Source organism: Populus nigra, chromosome 3, assembly GCF_951802175.1.
Source record: "Populus nigra chromosome 3, ddPopNigr1.1, whole genome shotgun sequence".
Taxonomy (NCBI): Eukaryota; Viridiplantae; Streptophyta; class Magnoliopsida; order Malpighiales; family Salicaceae; genus Populus; species Populus nigra.
In genome coordinates, this window is record NC_084854.1 from 3536005 (window position 1) to 3560575 (window position 24571).

At 35.9% G+C, this 24571-nt stretch overlaps 2 protein-coding genes and 1 pseudogene across 6 annotated transcripts; 2 read left to right on the plus strand and 1 right to left on the minus strand.

Annotated features, from left to right (window-relative positions):
* Nucleotides 1–3227: 3227 nt before the first annotated feature.
* Nucleotides 3228–6645, plus strand: LOC133689159 (receptor-like protein kinase HSL1). Its single transcript, XM_062108937.1, has 2 exons — nucleotides 3228–5981; nucleotides 6106–6645. Exons 1-2 carry the CDS (start codon nucleotides 3350–3352, stop codon nucleotides 6516–6518), a joined length of 3045 nt encoding a protein of 1014 aa, XP_061964921.1. The 5' UTR covers nucleotides 3228–3349; the 3' UTR covers nucleotides 6519–6645.
* Nucleotides 6646–7015: 370 nt separating this feature from the next.
* LOC133689160 (nuclear poly(A) polymerase 4-like) lies at nucleotides 7016–13541 on the minus strand. 5 transcript variants are annotated; one of them, XR_009841263.1, is made up of 13 exons: nucleotides 13159–13541; nucleotides 12997–13074; nucleotides 12760–12867; nucleotides 11600–11662; nucleotides 11366–11527; nucleotides 10595–10708; nucleotides 10450–10512; nucleotides 10038–10367; nucleotides 9783–9947; nucleotides 8544–9611; nucleotides 8338–8444; nucleotides 7650–7726; nucleotides 7016–7558 (listed from the first exon to the last, which is right to left on the minus strand). XR_009841263.1 is itself a non-coding variant. In XM_062108938.1 (13 exons), exons 1-11 carry the CDS (start codon nucleotides 13273–13275, stop codon nucleotides 8340–8342), a joined length of 2373 nt encoding a protein of 790 aa, XP_061964922.1. In that variant the 5' UTR covers nucleotides 13276–13541; the 3' UTR covers nucleotides 7016–7558; nucleotides 7680–7726; nucleotides 8338–8339. The 5 variants fall into 5 exon arrangements, 2 of the variants coding, with proteins under 2 accessions (XP_061964922.1, XP_061964923.1); XR_009841265.1 differs by having other exon boundaries at nucleotides 7680–7726; nucleotides 7859–8444; XM_062108938.1 differs by having other exon boundaries at nucleotides 7680–7726.
* A 2656-nt stretch (nucleotides 13542–16197) lies between these two features.
* On the plus strand, nucleotides 16198–19436 carry LOC133688349 (endoribonuclease YBEY, chloroplastic-like; annotated as a pseudogene).
* The last annotated feature ends 5135 nt before the right edge of the window (nucleotides 19437–24571 follow it).

Sequence of the window (24571 nt, forward strand, 5' to 3'; positions counted from 1 at the left end):
CAATTAAACTACACCCCTCAAAATTCCACTAGCATAAACTTAAATAAAGCCTTCGTTTACTTAAAGATTAGGGCAACACGCACAATCCAGTTAACCTTCTAGCTAGCTAATTTTATCATATTATTTTATTGATGGTATTATTATTATGCTAGATATGATCCATATTCTTCAAAAATACTCTAAATGTTGTTTATTATATATATATATATATATATATATATATATATATATATATATATAAATAAGACATGAAAATGTTTTGGCCAAACCTCGTATTAGTCTCTAAACTATCAATCTTCTCAGTTGGGTCACCAAAATATTAGGCATTCCACAATTGAGTCCCGTCTATATTGTTAATGGTTTCCATGTAAATCACAATAAATAGGCTTTTTGGAGGAAAACTGAATGTTTTCTGTAAAAAAATAATAATAATAATTTATAAACGGAACCCTATTAAAATATGCATGATACATTAGGGATCCGATTGAAAAGTTCAATAGTTTGGGTCCATTTTGAAAATCAGTTTACGAGGAATAACTTTAGGTTTGTCAGTAATATTTTGGAAGACAAATGGCAATCCAAACAAGGTTTATAAGTTAAAATATATAGCTTGTACAAACAACATCAATACCGTAACACAATTTAATGGTAAATTATTTCCTTGCTATCAAGATTTATAGGTCTTATCGTAAGTTTAAAGTGCACCCTCTTATATTCTGAAAAAATTAATAAATTCTGATGGATATTAATTCAAGATTTAAATTAAAAAAATTAAAAAAAAAACATATTTAACCACAAACCAGCCCTTTAAAAAAAATCATCGGAAAAACACACAGCATGTGAAGCTGACTTTATGGGTCTCCATTCAAGCTTTTATAGTGAAAATGAAACGCCTTAAACCGCACGCAGACATCTCCCCTTTGGTTTAACATCCTGAATGATGATTGTTCCATTTTGTTTTATTTTATTAAGGTCACTAACGACTATTGTTATTATTATTATTATTATTATTAGACCGACACAGTGATCCAGCAAAAATCCACAAATAATATTAAAAAAAAAAACCATTTGAAACTCTTGGATTCAAGTACAGAAACCAGCTTGCATGTGGCAATTTCTACTTAAACAACTCTAGCATTCATTCAATAGTCTGGGGGATTTCTTTGACTTGAGATGTTTCTGTGGGCCGGGCAAGCTACTGTCAGGCATTTGCTTGCGACTCTAATCTTATGACTTGTCCCCAGCCATTGTATCTGGAGGCTAGCATAGACTCCTGCACTTAACAAAGTCCGTGATAGAACACACCTAATTACCCACAAATCTAAATTCAATGGACTCAGAAAGCAAGGTCTAGAAAACATTTTACTGCCTCGGGCTCCCATATCAACTTTTAAGCTCATGCGATAAAATCAATATTAATTTCAATTTTTAATTGGCGGGTCTATGCTTTCACTAATTTAGTGAGAGTTCAATCTAGAATGATTAAAATCAATATTAATTTCAATTTTTAATTGGTGGGTCGATGCTTTCACTAATTTAGTGAGAGTTCAATCTGGAATGATTAAAATAGATTTTCTAGCTTAGACATGGAAAATCTATCTTGGGAAAAATTAAAAAAATCGCACCCATTAATATTCTACAGTGATAAAATATTATTCCCATAGAATGCCTCCATATTCTTCCCTTCATTCATTAAGAAAATAACATACGGTCCAAGACATGGCCGCCACCACCATTAAAGAGAGTGGATCTCTGCATCCTTCCAGATCAACTCAAGTGGAAAATAGATAGATACATCCAAAAGCAATATAATTATTTTTAATTTCAGAAGTTTGACCGAAGACTTGAATAAGAATAGTCAACATTGTACAACGAATCAAAGCCGTTGAGTAAAGGAAACTCCAAGACTTAAATAAGAATGCCCCGTGCCTATTTTACGTCACCACACTAATCCATGTGTTGACCGACGAACCATTTGTGTACCAGCTCATTACAAAACTGCCCCTGAACACCTCAAGAACTACAGAATTATCCCTTGAGAATTTAAGTATACCGCTGTAGTAATTACTAGTTAGTTAGAGCAGCTTGGTTGGTTAGCTATCAGCCTCAGTCAACAAAGAACGGGATCAGGGGGGAGATTGTAAAAAACACAAATACTCTCTCCTTTACAAAAGTTGTTATCTCTTACAACCTAATCCATGATAGTGCAAGGAAACCTGTGTTTTTCCTCCATTATCCGTGTGATCCACTTTTGTTTAGTGCGTGCGTGTTTATTTTGTATTGTAGTAGTTTTAAAAGTTCTTAAAAACTACTTTTAGTTATAGCTTTTTTTAAAAATATATTTGATTAAAATTAGTATGGGATAATTTTTTACAATGTAAAATAAATAAAAAATATATTATTTTATTTTTTATAAAATCAAGATTTAAAAACGTAATTATATATAAAGTAAATATAAAAAATAGAAGTTATTTAACCAATTAAATAGTTTTTTTTCTACATTTCAGCGAGTAATTAAATTCTCCATCACAAAAAAATCCATATTTAAATTGTCGTGGGCTGCATCTAGAAACAATGGCATGTTTATCATCATACTTTGAAGGTTACCATTTGCTCATACCTCGTGGACTCAAAACCATAGTGCTCTTCTATCCTGGCATCACTACTACAGTGATACCCTTCGATGCCAAGCTAGTTCCTCTGTGAAATCATTCACTTTTGTTTTTTATTTTAAATATGTTTTTCTAAAAAATAATTTTTTATATTTTAACATCATTCTGAAAATATTAGTATTAAAAATAAATTTTAAAAAATAAAAAAATTATTTTAATATATTTTTAAACGAAAAACATTTTAAAAAATAACTGATATTATAATACTAAATATGTAAAATGCAGGTATTTTTTTAAATTAATTTTTTTTTGAAAAAACATTAAAATATAATTTCTTCTCATAATTTCTCTTATTTTTAATATCAAGTTACTAATATTATCAACAAAATATCTAAAAATATTAATTTAACATTTTCATACTAAATATAATTTAAAAACTATTTTAAAAGCACAGAGTATCAAATGACAAACGGGCACTTAATTTAAAATAATTGATCAGTCATCAGTGAAAGAACCACAAACTTTTACTAGTCGTTGACTCATCAAATCACTTTCTGTGGTGCATATGTAATTATTGTCTCTTTGAATGTCATTTCGCTCACCGGATTTATACCCAACATCTCCCCTCGTCTTCCTTTGCCAAATGCCAACCACATTTCAAATCCTGCCGTTAAGCCTCGCCCTTCTCTTCCCGGCAAAATAAACCCAACCGGAAAAACCACCTGAAACCCTTCAGGATGTCCGAATTAACCATCCTATTTCTCAGAACTTCACCCCTCCTCTGCGTTCTAGTCCTACTTTCCCTGCCCTTCAGAGTAATTTCCCAAGATGCCAACACTGAAAAAACTATCCTTCTAAACCTGAAAAAACAACTTGGCAATCCATCGTCCATTCAGTCCTGGAACTCATCATCCTCACCGTGTAATTGGGCAGGGGTAACCTGTGGAGACGATGGCTCGGTGTCTGGACTTGACCTAGGTGATAAAAACATCACAGAAATAATCCCAGCAACTGTTTGTGACCTGAAAAACCTGGCATTTCTCTACATGAATTTGAACTACATTCCAGGAGGATTTCCAAAAGTTCTGTACAATTGTACAAAGCTTCAGTACTTGGACCTGTCTCAGAATTATTTTGTCGGTCCAATACCTGATGATATTGATAAATTATCAGGTCTCAGGTATATAAACCTTGGAGCTAATAACTTCACAGGCAATATTCCACCACAGATAGCGAACCTGACAGGGTTGCAGACATTGTTTCTGTATCAGAATCAGTTCAACGGTACGTTTCCTAAGGAGATTAGTAAGCTTTCCAATCTTGAAGAGCTGGGATTGGCGTATAATGAGTTTGTGCCCTCTTCAATTCCTGTGGAGTTCGGTCAGCTAAAGAAGTTGAGGTATCTGTGGATGAGACTCGCGAATTTGATTGGTGAAATACCGGAGAGCTTGACCAAGCTTTCAAGTCTTGAGCACTTGGATTTAGTTGGAAACTATTTGGAAGGAAAGATTCCTGATGGGTTGTTTTCGTTGAAGAATTTGACTAATTTGTATCTCTTCCAGAATAAGTTGTCTGGTGAGATACCTCAGAGAGTCGAAACGTTGAATTTGGTGGAGATTGATCTTGCAATGAACCAATTAAATGGTTCGATTCCAGAAGATTTTGGCAAGTTGAAGAAATTGCAACTTCTGAGTCTGTTTGACAATCACTTGTCCGGTGAGGTACCACCAAGTATAGGCCTTCTTCCTGCACTGACAGCATTTAAGGTTTTTAGCAACAACTTGAGTGGAGCCTTGCCACCTAAAATGGGCCTTTATTCAAAACTTGTAGAATTTGATGTTGCAACCAATCAATTCAGTGGCCAACTGCCTGAGAATTTATGTGCTGGAGGTGTCTTGCTGGGTGCAGTTGCCTTTGAAAACAATCTCTCTGGGCGGGTGCCTCAATCTCTTGGAAATTGCAACAGTTTGCACACGATTCAACTTTACAGCAACAGCTTTTCAGGTGAGATACCTGCAGGTGTTTGGACAGCCTCCAATATGACTTACTTGATGTTAAGTGACAATTCCTTTTCGGGGGGACTTCCGACCAAGCTGGCATGGAATTTGTCAAGGTTGGAACTCGGCAACAACAGATTTTCTGGTCCGATTCCTCCTGGAATCTCTAGCTGGGTGAACTTGGTTGATTTCAAGGCGAGCAACAATCTTCTTTCTGGTGAAATTCCTGTGGAAATAACGAGTCTGCCTAACCTTTCAAATCTTCTGCTTGATGGAAATCTATTTTCAGGTCAACTCCCATCCCAGATAATATCCTGGAAGTCATTGACCACTTTAAATCTCTCAAGAAATGCACTTTCTGGCCAGATCCCAAAGGAGATTGGGTCTTTACCTGACCTGCTTTATTTAGATTTGTCTCAAAACCATTTTTCTGGTGAAATCCCTCTTGAATTTGACCAGTTGAAACTGGTTTCTCTCAACTTGTCCTCCAATCATCTGTCTGGGAAAATCCCAGATCAGTTTGATAACCTTGCCTATGATAACAGCTTCCTGAACAATTCTAATCTCTGTGCTGTTAATCCAATTCTAAACTTTCCAAATTGCTATGCTAAACTTCGCGACTCTAAAAAAATGCCCTCTAAAACTCTTGCCTTGATTCTAGCTCTTGCTGTGACCATTTTTCTAGTCACTATGATAGTCACCTTGTTTATGGTTAGGGACTACCAAAGAAAGAAGGCAAAACGTGATCTGGCAGCATGGAAGCTGACCTCGTTCCAGAGATTGGACTTCACAGAAGCAAACGTTTTGGCAAGTTTGACAGAAAATAATCTGATTGGAAGTGGAGGATCGGGGAAGGTATACCGGGTGGCCATAAACCGTGCAGGTGACTACGTTGCTGTCAAGAGGATTTGGAATAATGAAAAAATGGATCACAATCTTGAAAAGGAATTTTTGGCAGAGGTTCAGATACTGGGAACAATTAGGCATGCAAACATAGTTAAATTATTGTGCTGTATTTCAAGTGACAGCTCAAAGCTTCTTGTTTATGAGTTCATGGAGAACCAAAGCCTTGATAGATGGCTTCATGGGAGGAAGAGAAGTTCATCAATGGGAACAAGTTCAGTCCATAATTCTGTCTTGGATTGGCCCACAAGGTTCCAGATTGCCATTGGAGCTGCACGAGGCCTAAGCTACATGCATCATGACTGCTCCACTCCTATCATTCATCGAGACGTGAAGTCTAGTAATATCTTGTTGGATTCTGAATTGAAGGCAAGAATAGCAGATTTTGGACTGGCCAGAATATTGGCTAAGCAAGGAGAGGTTCATACCATGTCTGTTGTAGCAGGTTCTTTCGGTTATATGGCCCCTGGTAAGATCATTCAACAACTTCAATGTGCTTTATCAAGTATATTCACTGTTCATTTAATTCCAACTCAGAATTTTGAGATCACACCTCACCATTTAAATCTATTTTTTCCTCATTTTTATGGCAGAGTATGCCTATACGACAAGGGTGAATGAAAAGATAGATGTCTATAGCTTTGGAGTTGTACTCCTGGAATTGGCGACTGGAAGAGAACCTAATAGTGGAGATGAGCATACCAGCCTTGCAGAGTGGGCATGGCAGCAGTTTGGACAGGGAAAGCCTGTTGTCGATTGCCTTGACCAGGAGATTAAGGAACCATGTTTCTTGCAAGAAATGACCACTGTATTCAACCTAGGACTCATTTGCACGCACTCCTCGCCATCCACCAGACCTTCTATGAAGGAGGTTTTGGAGATTCTGCGTCGAGCTTCTGCAGACAGTAATGGAGAGAAAAAGACAGGTGCCGAGCTTGATGTTGTTCCTCTTCTAGGAACAGTAACTTATCTTTCTGCCACAACGCAGCATGAGACTGCCATATGATAATAGCAGCTTAGTTTACAGCCTGAGTATCGTAGCTCTGCCTCTCTCTCTCTCTTTTTTTGGTAATATAACACAACATAGTCAAGAAATAATACCCGGTCTATACCCGGTCTCTTCCCGGTCCAAAGTAGCCGCTCGTTTCTGATGATCGTATTAAATTTATTTCAGACCCTTAATTTTAGTGTCAAACGACTGCAGAACCGGATTCAATTTAGTGCAGCGAACCTTAAAAGAGTAGCTTGATCATGGAGATATTAACTTGTTGGGTACTGGTTAGTGAAACACTTCCCTCAACAATCATGCACTATTTCAGACGGCAAGCCATCCACAACTCTAGAGACAGGATGGCCGTGCCTAAGCTGTTCTGCACGACATGCAGATTACTGCAGAAAGATGCCCGCCAAACCGTATCATATAATGCTAAGGTTTCGCATGGAAAAAAATCCACCATTTGTCCACTTTAATTGGAGATAGAGAGAGATTACTAAAAAAGTATGTCTAGTCCAATGGGAGATGGAGAGGGATTACTAAATAAACTTACAAAGAAGTCGAGTATACAGAGACAAAAAAACCTTTACAAATCACACAACCAAGTTGATCTTGTTTGCAGTATAGTTGATTCCAAATAGACATTTCATTGGCAGGAAACTATCCTCACCCACCTGGGGGGGGGACTGCCTAAGTGAATTCCCCACGCCCACAAGGAAACAACAAATACAACTCTATAACAACGCACAAAGTCTTCAAAGCACCAGCATGCTCAACAGTTTCTTGGCACCAGGAAGTTAAAAGCTTCTGCCAAACGCAGCAAAGGAACGCACACCCAAAACTTGGCCAAACTACTGAGCTATTCACAGTTTAATTCATGGCTGACCTGTCCCAGTCCACAGGGTAGTGCCGAACACACACCAAGAAACCCACAAAGAAAGCCAGCAATTAATGTTTAACTTACCAAGTTGCTGGTCCTTTCCTTTATAAACAGTGATTACATTACAGTGTTCCCCCTTGCACAATGCTACGCGGTTGACTTCAGACTCCACCTGCAAAGAGAGAGCCATGCAACCAACCAAACAGGACAGCATAAAGATACCATGATTAACATGATGAAAATCAGGGTTTTAAAATGCATGCCTTATCATTGGCTTCTGCAAAGATTCTGACCTAGCACCATCTTGAGAATTTAAAACTTTCCCAATTGCAGTCTTCGGCTACATGATACAAAAGAAAGGCAAGGAGGTGGGTTAACTTCCTGACAAATATTGGAGAAAAAAAATTAAAGGAAGGGTTAATGTATCTGAGCCTTGGACATAAAACATGGTCAAGTTCTTAAGCACAATTACTGGAAACATAGCACTTATAGTGGTGCAGGACCTGTCACCACACATGCACCAGTTGGGAGATACTCTGTGCAAAACAATTAGCATGGTAAGACTATTGAACAAGTATTAATTACAGAACCTTACAGTAGTTGTGCAAAGATGAAACCTAGAATATAAAAGAACAATTCAGACGTTTCAAATTCATCTGCTAATTTTGGATCTGCCAACAGTAAAGATCTCGTTGCATGGAACCATTCAACATTAGGTCCTGATTTCCTACTGCAAGGATTACAAGGCTGGAGGTCTCTAACAAATTTCTGGAATCCAAATGCATGATTCTCCACATAAAATTTTCATAAAGACAGCCATTGTCGCATTGACCCAGTTCCAAGGGAAGAGGAGGAAAGAAAGAGAAATGATCAGGCAACACAGTGAGTAAATGTAGAAAATTCTTTATTATATAGTAATAGTAAAGTACAGCAGCAATTCAGAGTATAAACCTCTAATTCTTCTGGCAAGCTGTTCTGCAATAATACTCAGCTCCACTCACATTCAAACATCCACTTTCCAGAAGTGAATCCGCCGCATCCACAGCACACACATTACCCTGCAAAGATCCCCACTCTCACTATTGCCGGAACTTCTAGTATTGCCACAACTATCCACAACAATCTTTAACCCAAAAACTTCAAACAGAATAACTCACCTCGTAGTTGAGGTTCTGAGAGCCAGAATGTGAACTTATAACACTTTCAGCAAATTCTACAACAGCTGTCTGACTACATGGTTTGACAAGTTCTTGGTCAACCTCCATGCCTCGACTAGCACCCCCAACCCAATTCATCAGTTTCCTTGAAGATCCATTCTCCAAGAAATTTGACCCCAAATCCTCAATGTTTTCATTCACGCCAACCTCCTTATGTTTTTCCCCAGTTTCAAAATTTGGCACTTCATGTGAACTGACCAACTCCTGCTTTGTAATTCGATCAAACATCAATCCCATTGGCTCTGAGCCATTCATATGATCAGCTGGTTCTAGCTCATTCCTAACTATTGGTGAATCATGTACATCCATTGAGGTCTGCTGATTTGAGGGTGATTCCTGATAGACAGTCACACCCAGCCGCCTAGCATCCCCCAAATCACTTTTTTCACTCTCTAACTGCCAACTAGTTGACCTAACCTCGGAGTTGCTAGCAACATCCTCGCAGTTGCTAACAATGTCCCCAATGGTTGAACACCCTAATATAACCCCTTCACAGGAACTAGCCAGAGATGTCATACCAGACCTACCAGCACTACTAGAAGGAGAAACAGACTGCAGTCTTTGTGGGCTTGTAGACGCCCGTTTCTCTGGTTTAACTGGCTTCAAATCTGCCATTTCACAATCATTTTTCCGCTTAACATGTCTCTCAGCAGACCCAGACTGGGATCTTGCAACATCTTCACTAGTCCTGTTAGTCTGTTGGTTCACATGTCGTGATGGTCGAGAACGCTTGTACCCATCAGGGAAAACAAAGCCCGGAAGCTGTCTTCTACGAACATGAGAGACATATATATCCATCCCTGGTTTCCAAGGCAAGTACATGTTTATATCTTGCCTAAACTCATCAACTGTTCCCCGTATATCAAATTGCTGGCCCTCCTGGCCAGTCACTCCCTCTTTCCTCTGCAAACCCATGAAGAAAGCACAATGTGCGCATTGCTTGGACGGATCTATATACTCATTTGGATAAGGATGGCACTGCAGCATCCCATCAGTGTCCCGCTCTATCTGAGAAATGTCACATGGAAAGGACAGCAAGTAAAGCAAGACAGCTGTCATACTTTGTTGGATCATCTTGTCTTCAAGTAAGACAAACACTCACTACTACGTTAGAAAACATGGCTAAAAACTGAAAGGAGTATATCAGCTTGCAACAAGATTACAAGGTAAGATGCTTACCTTCAAGGTAAGTTGTCTAAGCCGAGACTCTACCCAGCCTTTCCAAGCTAGCAAATCAACAGCATCTGCTGCAACTATGTCAACTTGCAGGTAATTTTTGTATGCCTCAAAGAAAAGATAAGGCTCAAAAAGAGCACTCCACTGTGCCTTGTTCAGCTCAATCTCCTGCAACGAGAACAAAGTGACAAAGCAACAAAGTATCAATAGTATAATGTAGGAAAGTAGAGGAAAATAGATTGCTACTTGTGCTCTCACCTCACATATCCTGTTACCACTTTGGAATTGCTCTGTCATAACACGAAGAGTACTTGTAGACACATTATAGCTAGAATTCATGCAAGGATATGCAGGAGTTATTATTGGCATATGATGAAACCGGTCTCGAGGATTTTTGCGTGGATCCCACACAGGAAACCCAAGTGCATCTTCTTCTATTGAGCATAGCATCACAGGATTCGGCCAACGCCATTGTGTATAAACTCTGAAGAACCGAGAGACTAGCATACTAGGAATAGCATTAGGATAAAGCTGGCACACTCGGGCAACTAGAAGAGCCCAGTTTACTCCACCAAGGAAACCAGTAACCTAAACATTTAAGGAGAAGATGAAAACCATAATTTAGTGTGAAATGGCAATTGGAATAACTCATCAAGATGCCCAATCTTACATTTGAATAAACACCGCGCCTTTTAGCCCAAAACTTCAGACATCTGAGTGTTGCCCGAAAGTGCTACAATTTTTTCAATGGTTAAAATGACTGTCAAATCACTGAAGCACTATAGTAAAATAAGTAAGAGAATACAATAAGTCACCTCAACATTTGGAACAAGTTTAAGAATTTGATCAGCAACCCTGCACCCATTTAGACTTCGAACAGTTTGCTCATCCACCTCGTAGAGCACAGACCCATTGGAGATGTCCAGGTCCTGTTGACAAGTTAGTTCCAGATCAAATTGAGCATGCAACAATAATCAGTGCTTCGAATGTTAAAATGCATCAAATCATAGGCTTTGCTACCCCAAACTCATGACAGGAAAAAAAATGCTAGAACTTGAAGCTGACAAGACCCAATCAGCTAAGAAGCTTTAGACAAACCAACAATACACTCCAAAAGCTGATGATAGCGGCTATACAAGGCAAACCCATCCCCGCAATCCATGCAAAACAAGATTCTTACAAAATACATATAATAATCACCAAGCATATTTTACAAAAACCTACAAGACTGTCAAAAGTAGCTACTATTGGGCTAGAGTGGTAAAACAGGATGGGAGGAGCAGGTCTTAGAAAATTTTACCAAAACACGGAGAAGAGATTTTTTATGAGTTAAAGCTTAGCTTTCTCAGTATTAAAGTGCATCTCAAATCACAAAAAGAAGAAACACTGGACTCCAGATTTGCTACTGAAGTTCATGATCAATGAGAGAAACAACACATGAGGAAAAAGAGGAAAGAGGGGGGGGGGGGGGGAGCATACCATACCAAGTGATAAATGTTAAAACTTTTCTGCATGTGCCACAATAAAATTAAAGAGCATAAGAAAATAATGCATAACATGGATATTTCAAAGACTAGGGAGCTTACTTCTGGAACAACCAAAAGGGATATACTTGCATAAAGAAGGTCAATTGATATTCCCTGGAATTTAAACTTCATAACCGGGACATGAGCATCTGGAACTGGCTGAAGTTCAGTAACTTCTTCCATCTCAGCCAGCTTATCATGCAAGACAATAAAGAAGTCTCCCTAAAAAACAACTTAGCATGTCAGTCAAAATACCATAGAACTAAAAGAAAATAAGCCACGTTTATGAGTCACCTCTCGATTCACATATGATGGTCCAACACACAAGGTGTCTATGTCAGCCCCAGGACCATGCACCTGTTAAAACAGTAATCATTGCCATAAATGCAACAGAAAATGTAATTAGATCACTAAAGTAACAAAAACATAAGATTACATCATATTCAGAAACAACAGCCTAACAATTCTAGTGTACTTTTGAATGATTTTAAAAAAACCCACTTTGTTTCATCTGGGCAGACAAGCCAGCAGTATCCTTTCACCACAATATTAGCTAGAACTAAACTATAACAGCACAGAATGAGTGTTGGTTGCAACTAAAACCCCAAGGATTTAAGTGAAGCAGGACAAAGCAGTTGGGCACACAGCCACTGCTTTAGGTATTTGCTAAGGACACACTTGCAGCCAGGTGGCTCAAGCAAGACTATGAAAGGTTCTAGTGGGGACACCAGACCCGAGCCATTGTTTACGCACTCATATGATCATAGACGATGGAGGGTAGCCCACACCATTGAGAGATTGGGCTTTAGATTATGTTTTGGTTTAATTTATTTTAACTTTTAGTTGAGATTATTAATTAGACTTTATTTGTTGGGCTTGATTTAATTATTGTTGAGTATTTTATTTAGTAGGCTATAAGCCCAATTGCTTGTTCTAGTTAGGGTTTTAGTATTTATAAATATCATACTTTTCTAAATGTTAGGGAGTTTTTGTTGAATTGAATGAAAATTGCAGAGTTGCATACTCTTCTAACTCCCATTCTTCCCTTTTCTGGCTTTTTATTCTCTTTATTTGCTTTTAATTCTTAGCTTCTTTCTCTAAAGCTTCTCTCTTTCCTGCTTTAATTCTTTTTTATCATTGTTCCACATCAGGTTCGTGCTTGGAATAATATGCCAGCTTAAAGCTATAAGTATAACATCATATTGAATCATTGAATTAGCAAGAAAACAATTTTCCTAGGTTCATTACCGCTTCCATACATTAACAAACATAAAAGATCACCATTTCATTTTCCGATCTGCTAATCTTATTGCAATTTCCTATTGAGCTAAAAACTACATATTGGCAATCCAAAAGCAACAAATATATTCAAGCATTCATACAACTGTGCAGAAATAACTACAAAAAGAGGAGGAAACAGATAAAGTCATCATAAAGCACAAGAAAACATATACCCCAAGACGATAAGACCCGAAAGTAAAAATAACAGCATTGGCCTCCTCTACCATCTGATCAGTATATCCCCTTTGACGCGTCAATCGCTTAACCCAGTCTTTCACAATCTACGGCAACAACAAATTAACTTCTTCACAAAACCATAATAATTTCTACAAAAAAATCCCATCTAATTAAAAAACAAATCAGTACACATAAAATACAATAATAAGAAAACTGATTTCGAATATTGTTACCTGATCGATACGGCCCAGAACCTCTTCTCTCTTCATAGCCTCTTCTTTGCTCTCGTATAAACCCGAATCAACCAAAAACTACCAAAAACATCATTGGATTAATAGTAAGTAAAATTAATTAAAAGTATGAAGAGCAAATTTTTCTGATTATCCACTGGTCACCTTCTCTAATTCCGCATTTCGATGGAGATCAGGTTCAGTAGGACCCGCGACGGAGATTGGTTTCATTATTCCGTACCTCTTCGCCGCAGTTCCGTTAGGACTCTGAGAACCCACCATTCCGATTCCCCCGAACAAATAAAATAAAACACAAAATTGAAATAATAAAAAGATTAGCAGATCGGAAAAAAAAACCCTAAAACCCTAATCTGTTGATTTTTTTTCCTTTTTTTTTAATTAAAAACCCTGAATTGAAGTTAATAAAATTGGGAATTTTTGAGATCCGGAGAAAAAGTCAAATAAAAAATTGAGAGAGGGAGGGTGGGGATCGAGAGGGAGGGGAGAAAGCGGTGGGCTAAGGTGTGTTTGGACTTTGGAGAATCTAATGATATTAGTGGGTACTTGAGATTTTTTATTTATTTATTAGTAACAGAAAAGAGCGCTGCACAGCACGCGCTTTCCCTTTGTCTTATCAAATAATCAAATAGTATTTGAAGCTTATTTTTAAAATTATTTTTTATTTAAAAATATATTAAAATAATATTTTTAATATTAACTAATCAAAAAATATAAAATTATAAAAAAATAACTTAAAAAAATCAGGATTTTAAAAAATTCAAACTGAAACATAGGACCAAACACCACATCACTCATGGAGTATTTATTAATTTTTTCTTTAAATATTTTTTATTTATAATTTAAATCTATTAAATAATATGATAAACATATTAAAACTTTATTTGTTTTTATATTTTAAAAAAATTTGAAAAAAATATTTTTTCTTTGCTTCAAAATAATATTTTTATATTTTTAAATTATTTTGATGTGATAATATCAAAAATAATTTTTAAAAAATAAAAAATATATTATTTTGATATATTTTCAAGTTAAAAATACTTTAAAAAATAATCGTAATTATACACTTAAACACCCTTAAAAGATACAATGAAAACACAATTTTTTCTATTAATGGAATAATTGTATTGTTCTTTACTTTGAATATTATCTAATTTTTTTAACAAAGAAGATTAGTTGATTGAATTTGATCTAACCTAGTCACTTTTAACCAATTTCATAGATTTAAAATAATATTTTACAATCTAAAAAAAACCATAAAATTGAATGAGCTATTAATTCATCAAGTTTAAATCCAATTGAAAATAATAATCCAATGATTATAGTTGCGGAAAAATTAGTGTGTTGAGTGTTAACATTATAATATATTGATTGGTTGAAGTAAATTTTTTAACTTATTGGGAATGACTATTTCAAATTTGACTGGATTTAATATTAAATTTATTGTTAAAATCTAATTAAAACGAGTTTTTTATATATAGAATTGATTTCGAGTATTATAATATATGGATTGACTTTGAATATTATTTGAGTGTTTTTTTTTAACAAAGGAGATTAGTTAATTGGATTTGATAAAACCTACTAAATTTATTTAACTAGGCTAATCAACTTACATGATGAAACTGATCTAGATATAAAATTGAACTGAATGGGCTATCTGGGTTTGTTTATTTGAAGCTTTTGGGTTAGCGGTGTAAAAACACATGGTAAAATGTTTAGTAATACATCAAACTGTGTTTTTTATTATGGATTTCATTAAACAATTAAGTTTAAAATGCAGTTTTTGAAAAGCAGTTTTTACATGTTTTTGTAATTGAATTTCGTAAAACTTTGTTTGTTTTCGCATTTTAAAAGCACTTTAAAAAAAAAGAAAACTTCAAATTAATATTTTTTTGTGTTTTCAGATTATTTTGTTGCATTTCCAAGTAAAAAACACTTTGAAAAACAACTGCAACCACACAACTACCAAACATTTTATATATGTTTTTTTGCTACACATAAATCTCAACAATAATTTTTATCAAATATGCATTTAAATCCAACAAACCATTCCTTAACATATTTTTTTAAAATTTACTTTTTTCAAACTATAACAGTAAAAGTTGCACTCTAATTCATCAAATTAAAATTCATTTAAACATATTAATCCAAGTTTAGTGATTATAGTTGTAAAAAGATTGATAGGAGGCTAAGCGTGTCAAGCGTGACACTATAATATATTGATCGAAGTAAATTTCTTAATTTGTTGGGAATGATTATTTTAAACTTGACTAAATTTTTTAATTGTTAAAATCTAAATTTTAAATTTCACTAAATATCTTAATTGTTAAAATTTAACCAAGATGCTGTTTTTACATAGAAAAAACTCAGAATACTACTTGAATTGATTTTGAATATTATATATGATTGATTTCGAATATTAGCTGGGTGTTTTATTTTATTTTTTTCAAAAAAGGAAATCGGCAAGTTGAATATTTTACCATCAAAATTAAATTTAAATGAATACATCAATCAAAGTTTAATGATTGAATTTATTGTTAAAATGTAACTGAAACTCCTTTTTTATATAGAAAAGGTTCGAATACAAAACTTTCCCGAGAAAAAAATATTAACATCGTTTATATTATAATTCATTATCAAATATAAAATGAATTAATTAATATTAAATTATTAAAAAATTTACCGGGCTAAATTTTGCACCGACTACCATTGTCATTACAACAATAAATCATCTCTTCATTGTTTGGTTTGCAAGTACCTTATTGACAGGAAAAAAAAAAGAAAAAGAAAAAAACCCTGCAAGCATTTAAAAATTAAACATTAAACACACACTTAAAGAATAATTTAATTTCCAAATTAAACATTTAAAAATTAAAATTATTGAAATATATATATATATATATATATATATATATATATATATATATATATATATATAAAAGAGCAACTCACCTGTCGTTCAAAGCTTGAACACCCTGCAAGAAAAAAAAAATTCTCTCGATCCCTACCGTCACCGTACTCCTTCCTACGCTGGAAGAGGCAGACAGACAGAAACTGTGGGACTTACCCGACACACCCAAAAAAAAAACCCGACATAACAAACTAAACTAACCTCGCACTCACCCAATCAGAAAAAATTCCATCTATATGCTCCCTTGCCTCTCTCCTATCCTCCGCTACGCTTCAATGGCGCGTGCCATTTCACGCGCAACTGCCCCTCTCCCTCACTCGACTCGCTCACCGGCTTCTACTCTCTCCTCTCCTCACCCTCCTTCGAGCCTTTCCTTCACTACAAAACCCAACAATTTTAATCTCCCTTCGTTTGCTAAAACTGGACTCTTGATAAAAAGTTTGAAATCTTTTCTCAAGATAACTATAGGTACACGGTTTGGGCCTCCCAGAGCCTCCGGCGACGGAGAGGAGGAGTGAAGACAAGGACTTAGAGCTCAGTGTTAGCATTTGCATTGAAGAAGGCATCCCTAATGACCCTGAAATATTGGTAATCTTAAAGAAAACATCTTTCTTTTGTCTGTAAAGATAAACTTGTGTGTTTTGATGTTTGATTGGTGATCTTGACAAATGGGTTTGGTGTCTTTTTGTGAATGGTGGTGTTGTACAGAGCATAGCAAAGTTGCTAAGACTAAATGTGCCAATGGCAATGAAGCTTGCCTTTGATAGTTTTAGAAGTTCAACTTTCAAAACGAGGGATGAAGCTATAAGTGATTTTGGTGGATATGACAGCATTGAGTTTTCTGTGATGCTTTGCAATGATGAATTTATTAGAAAACTCAACGAAGAATGGAGGGATGAGGATCATGCAACTGATGTTCTTTCAATGTCACTACACGTGCTTGGCCTTGACCTTCCAATTGTAAGTGAGAATTCTATTATTCTAGTTAATTACAGGATTCATTTAGAGTGACAACTTGGGCAAGTCACTTTTTGTTTTTAATTATTTGCAGCTTATGTTGGGTGATTTAGTGATTTCTGTTGAGACTGCTGGACGACAGGCAGAGGAAAGAGGGCATAACCTTATTGATGAAATTCGGGTTCTCCTGGTTGGTGCAATTTTGTTTCAGTCTTCACTCGCATATTTTGGCATCTTTTTTGGCTGTTATGATTTCTGTACATAATTTGGATGCCTGAACGTATTGTATTAGTGTAGTTGCTTGACTTCATATTATGTTGTCTGACTCCCTTGATTACTTTATGCATGTCCAGGTTCATGGGTTGTTGCATCTTTTAGGATTTGATCACGAAATTAATGAAGAGGCTGGAGCGGAGATGGAGGAGGAAGAGGGGATTCTTTTTTAGAGTCTTGGGTGGAAAGGAAAAGGACTGATTCAGAGTGCATATAATGCAGAAACTAATATGAACCATCATATGGAAAATTCAAATGGTAATTTACTGTGTTGATGTTTTATTAATTTACTTTTTTGGATGCATACTTCGTTTTTTTTTTTTTTTTGAAGGCACAGTGCGCTGCATATACGTGCATAGATATGTATCCATGAGCATGCAATGATATCATCTTTTACACTACTGTGTTAGAAGACAGGTAGAAAGAAAGCAGTCTTCAATTCTATAAACCAAAGTTCAGCTATATCTTTTGCGATGTGGATGGTGAGGTTATGGGATAACCACATGTTTTGCACGTTGGATTCTATTGTTTACTTTTTCTTCCCCCTTTTCTGATTGCTATGAACATTGCTGAACAGCAAAAGTTTAATCTCCTTGATCAATGCATAGGCATTGAAAGAGGCTTTGTCAAGGGGTGAAGGTGGTGATCGTAACTGTAAAAGTAAGAAACTGTGCAATTCTACCCTTTTATCTCCAGTTCATTGACCACCAGCCAGGGCATTATTTATAGGCTTATGCTTTTGCAGTATTTGACATCTAGCTATATATTTTTCATGTAATGTTGTCATGCTCAATCCCTAGCTGTTGATTTTAACTCATTTATTGTCGCTTATTGGTGGTTTCTGTTTTATTTCAGGGGTTAATTGTTTACGGTGGACAGGGTCGGGAAATTTTTAGAAGCAATTTGGGTCTGAGTGTCTGCATAGAGGTAATAATTTATACAGAAATATCATATGATAGCAACTGGGGTTGAACGGTGCCTGATTTTATCAGAATAATGAAGAAAAAAAAAGGAGGCTCTCTCTCTCTCTCTCACACACACACACACATAGACAGAGACAGAAAAAACTGTTGGGTGGTTAAACTTTTTTTGTCTCCTGGTAACCTGGATGTGATATGTTATGTTGTTCCACGGTAGCAAGCAGCTACCAGTTACTGTCAAGTTGTATAGGACAGCTATTTGCTCATAGTTGTTCATAATGCTATCTGAGTTACAGTAGCAGACTGTGTTTATCCTTAATCTTGTACGGTGGAGTTTTGCCTGATTTGTCCTGGATTGGATATTCCTGGCTCTCAGTGATTGGATGCAGTTGCAGCTGTATTGAATTCCCAAAATTTCATTGGAGTTCCCCACCCTTTTCATTTTAGTATCAAATTACAAGTGTTTTTTTAAGCAACAGGCTGTCACATATATTGTAGTTTGATTGGCTTTTTGTAAGACCGTATTTTAACAATCTCACTCATCTTCTTATTTACAGTAGCACTAAAGCGCCCCCCCCCCAAAAAAAATAATAATAATAATAATTCCATAGTATCCATGTGTCATATTGTTAATCAGCAATCCCCGCTTTTTTCTTTTCTTTTTTTTAACATAGTAATCCAATCTTATTGGTGACTAATTTTAACCACTATGATAATTTTCTTCCGAGTACTGAAAAGAAAGAAACAAAGCTAAATAGCTTTACAAGACATGTGGATCTCTTTGTTGTATTGAAGGATCATTGTCATCATCAAATACTTGTTCTTGGTTTTGAAATTACAGGCATGTCTCTACTCTTGGAAGAACAAGGTTCCTCTTATTGCATTCATCAATGATCGCTGCTTGACATTATTTGAGCACCCTCTCGTTGATTCACTGCATACTGTATATCATGAGCAAAAGGTGCATATTTTTCACTCTAGTAACAATTCTCTGGTGCTGCCTGAGCGATTTTTCCTTGTACATATGATTTATGAGAAACTTTTTGCAGGCTGAGATCATGCTTTCATTTGAGCATCTCTTGTCTGCTGCTGACATGTAGGTATTTGCACAAATATGGTCTCATTTTCATTCTGAAGTATCAAAAGAAAAGCAGTATGGATGTTTTGAACTTAAAAGGTTGACAGATTTTTGAAGTGTATGTTTAGCAAATGGTTTTAGCCATGATATCTTTTATTGAAATCAGCCGAGTGGTTCCTTATCAGTTTTTATGATGTCAATATTCAATTTTCGTTGTACCTCAGAAAATCATAGACATGGTTTTTCACTTGCAAGAGCATTCTTAAATTAAACAAATTATTGGTCCTGTCTTGCTCTCCTGATTTAATTGCGATCAGCTACCATGATAAGTGGCTGTTATGGAATATGTGCTCCTGTATAATTAAGCCCTAGACAACAAGTATCCTCTCTACTTTGAGTCTTGTCTATTTCACAATTATTCACATCTTTTCAATGAACAATGATCTTTTTAGACACTGCTGAGCGAGTGGCTAGCACCCTCTGACCATACTGGTCAGGAGCAACTAGAGGTTGTGTCAATGTCATCCAATCTCTCCCAGATAGACTTGATTATTTTTTTTTTTGGATAAGAGTAATATTAAAGGGAAGAAATTGTACATAGTATAAGGGGGTATATCCCAAAAAATACAAATGCTTGTTATCCTGCTCTATATGACCAAAAATAACAAGGAAAAGAAGCAAATCTAAAAAGAAACTGAAAAAAAGACAAAAGCAGACTATAAACAACAGAGGAGTTGGTTGACCAGTTTCTGGAAATTCCTTAATCGATCGACTGGTTGATTAGATATAAAATTGTGCTAAATAGAATCTCAAAATCAGCACGAGCAAGGATATTTCATGACTCTTTGAGGTGTCAAATAGACCTGAAAGTAGTTGGGATGTGAAATCTTGGTTCAAACTTTACCAAATAGGACAAGACCAAATAAAAAATGTTCTCGCAAACATCCTTATAAGATTGATAAATCTGATGAAAGACTCAATTATTTTTCTCATACTAAATGAAGTAAATTGAGGTTGAAAGGGCTAACTGAAGTAGCTAATGCCGTGTCAAAGAAGGTCAATTCATAGGAGTCATGCTCGTGATAACACCCCATACTGTAGCAAAGAATGGGCACTGAAAGAATAAATATTCATATGTTCCAACATGTAACCTACAAAGGATACATGTCAAAGAAGGAATGATCTGAAAGCATGTAGTTTATTTATAGTATTGAGATGACCCATAAAGGCAAGTCACAAAATAAAAGAGTGTCTCAGGATGAAACCTAGGAACTAGAGAAGATGATGCATAGAGTCTGTAGGTCTGAAATCTCTAAGAACCTCCCATGCCAAGTCAATAGAGAACCTCCCCGATAAGTAACCATTCCAGGCATAATGATCTGGTCAGGCACTCATGGGGTTCAAAGTAATCAAGTCCTAAATAAATTGGAGCTCCGGACCACCTGATAGAAAAGCTCAAGTACCCCCTTTCAATGATGTCTAAGACCTTAGCATTCCACGACTGTCGAATAGAAGTGAGCACCCTAAAAGGCACTAGGTCACATAAGAGGTAGTAGTCTCATCACCAATACTAGAGACAAACTTCCCTCTACATCCATCTCTGCTAAGAAAAATCTTCCTTTATGACCAAGAGAACACTAAAGAAGCCTGACATACCAAAAGGATCTACCTCTAAACAGAACACTATTGACTTATCTTGACCAAACTAATTATCTATCTAAAAGCAGTTGTCAAACATACTTGAGAATAGTCGTTTTATTCCAGGTTTGAGCCTTTTTTTATTCCTAGACCACTCTCTTTAAAGGTATAGCAAACATAGGCCTAGGTCACTTTAGCCCCTGAGTGGGAGAAAGAGTAGCCTTTCCGATGGAAGGCAACCAAAATACCCTCAATCATCTTAATAATAAAGCAAAGGAGAATAAACATGGAGGACCAATAAACCTGGATAGAGAAAAGAGCTGATTTAATCAGTTGAAAACCCCCATCATAAGTAAGAGAAACAAAGGTCATCAACAAAGCACAAGTGAGTAATAGTATTATGTTGGTATCGCTAGTGATAACGAAACCTCGGGTTCTCTAAGGCCTATCTAAGAATGCCTCATAAACCCTCCATAGCCAGAACAAACAAATAAGGAGATAAAAAGATCACCATGCCGAAAACCCCGAAAAAATAGGAAGAAATCATGACTCTCTCTATTCATAGCCACAGAGAAATGAGTCGTAGACATGCATACCTCAATACATCTAACCATAACATCATGTACTGCAGTAGCTCTTAAACTTGTAAGGATAAAATCCTAACTAACCGTATCAAAATCTTTCATGATGTTAATTTTCCAAGCATATCTAGTCATAGAACTAGTTGAGTGATAGTTATGCATTAGCTTCTGAGTTAACAAGATAGCATTAGATATTTGCCTTCCCGAAACAAAAGCAATCTGAGCAGGTCTAATAACATCCGAAAAAAATCTCTTTTAATCTATTCACAATGACTTTAGATATGTATTTGTACATCACATTACAACATGAGATAGGTCTAAAGTCATTCATAGTGGTTAAAGTTTAAACCTTCGGGACCAAAACAATCCTAGTAGCATTGATACACATAGACAAAGTAGAAGAATAAAAAAAAACATACCTCACAATAGCAATGAAGGCTTCACCAATAATGTTCCAACTTGTCTTAAAGAATAAAGAGGTATAATCATCTGGTCTAGGAGTTTTATCATCTGGGATGGAAAATAAAGATTTTTTGATCTCATCATCAATGATGCGTGACTTTAAAAGAGGAACATTATCATGAGAATCATGCTAGAGAAGTATCGAGAGGTGTTCTCTATAGTGATTGTTAAGCATGCAAAAAGTAATCCCTGGAAGTAGTGGACCGCTAACTGACCCAAACCTTATTGATCTTAAACCCGAGATCTTATCACATCAGTCAACCAATGGATTATGTTCCTCACTTATCTATATAGTAGAGATCTATGAAAGAATTTAGTGTTTTCGTATTCCAAGTTTAACTATTGAATCTAAGACCTCTGCTTGTAAAAAACTTCTTCATCCTTACTCAACCAAAAAAACTCATTTGCAAACTCTTTTTCCGCCCGTTGATGCTTATCAATATGAGGAGAATCGTTAAGTACAGACTATGCTGTAGTCCATCTAGTTTTTACCTCAATCACATCACTAGTTATGTGGCTAGTGTGTTATTGGTGCAAAGACTTTAACTTAGGCTTTAGTAGTCCGAATCTCTTAGTAAACTTGTACATAGGGTTACCATCCATACAAAGTTGCCATGTATCTGCAACTAAACCCAAGAAATCATCCTTATCAGCCCATAGATTCAAAAACTTAAATGATGCTTTAACCTTGGTTAGAGGATTGGTGAATTGAACAATCATAGCACCGTGATTTATGTAGCTTCTATGAAGGAATTCAGAACAAATAGTTGACCAAGTAGATAACCAGCATGTGTTACTTAAAACCAATCTAGCTTCTTAATAATAGTACCTTTGTCATGTTAACTATTGTGCCAAGTGTATTTCAAGTCTGAATAAGGAACTCTTACCAATTTTGCAGCCTAAACGTAACTATTAAAATCATCAAGGTGGTTATACCAAGTGAGATCACCCCTCATTTATCAAAAGAGCTCTTCATATAACTAAAATCTCCTAAAACTAGCCGCGGTATAGATTGATAGTCAATAGTATGGAAACCCAAGTAATTTTATAGGTCTAGACACCCCAAATATAAATTAAAGTCATAAACAAAAGTGACCACAAAGGAGCATTCATCAACCAAACTAGTTACCTCACATGTTAACCACCAATGAGATGAATACAAAAAAAATCAGTATATATCATTGGATCTCATCCAACTAGAATACGATAATTAAAAGTAACCGAGACATTAGAAAATAATTGTCATGATGAAGGATTTATAGCTACCTCAAACCCCTATATGGTTTGATGCAATTTTAGTCTCCAGAATGGCTACTAAAGTGAGATTATGTGATTTAATCCAAGTCTTCATAGTTTTATGTTCTGATGTGCCATTAAAACCTTTAATATTCCAACTTCCTATATTAAACATGTGCATAAAAGAAGTAAATCACAACAAATGAAAAAAAATTAGATGGCTTTAAGGCATTTTTGCACTTTTTCCCTACTTTTTCTAGTTTCATGACTAGAAGGATCAAGTTTATTTATTTCACTTGGCTGAGGAAATGCCGATATAGAGACTACAAAACTCTTTGTTGGTGAAGTTAATAGGTGTTGCTCCCTCTTAAGAGGCAATATAAAATGATCTGGGTTAGCTTCTGACCCCTCATCATCAATAATTGTTACCCTCTCAGCATCAAAAGGTTTGATTATTTTTGCAGCAGCTTATAGTCCGGTCAACCGATTCCTTTGAAATTTGAACTAGTTGATCGTTTTCAAGGATAATAGCTCTCGAGACCTCTGTTGTGTTCAATCGGTCATGGATTCCCCCCCAAACATCCATAGTCCCTTTTCCATAACAGAGTTAGCATTATTCTCACTTTTGAAATGAAAGATCAAGAAACTTTGTTGTGTCGTCATGACACTCTCAAAGTCATAATTTTTCACACTCAAAATACAATAAAATTGCCCCATGATAAGGCATCTTATAACTTGGGAAGAATCCCACCAAGCACTAGTTTCATTTGGATGCACTCTCATCAATGACATTATCCGGAATGTTCAAAATGGTGTCAATCTTTTACCGTAAAAAAAAGGCTATCTTGCTTGGGGTTGATTTGGGGGTGGTTGTGTTTTTATGGGTCATGGTGGTGTTTTGTGCGAGGGTAGTTTGGTTTTTTTATAGGGTTATTTAGGGTTGGTGTTGGTGTTTTGATGTGGTTGGTGAGTGATTTTGCTTGTGGTTGTGGTGTTTGTGGAGGTGTTAAAGAGTTTTTTTAATGGCTATGGCTGGGTTTGTAGCAGGTTGTGTGGTGAACCGGTTGACCGTTTTCTAGTGAGTCGATCGAACAATTTCTGGGTGATTTGTATCAATCTTTAAGCAATAACTTCAAAACAGCAGTACGCACAATAAAGATAGAAGTAACTAAAATCCAGTGGTTCAATTCAAGATAAGCAAGTATAGTATAACACATCAAAGAACTAGAGTGATCCAATGGTTAGATCAAACGCAATCTATAAAGAGACGATCAGATCTAAAAATTGACTGGAGATACTCTGAGGTGTAAAAATCTTTTCAAAAATGTTAGAATCTTTTCTCCATCGTTTAGAGCTTATTGGTGCTTTTAGAAATATAGAATCCCTGTACACGACGCAGCTTCCATTGATGTGGATTAGTACTCACTTGTTTAAAAATGTCATGCAGTAGAAAACAGTATTTCTAACTATTGAACATCAGGCATGTTTGGATTAACTCTTATCA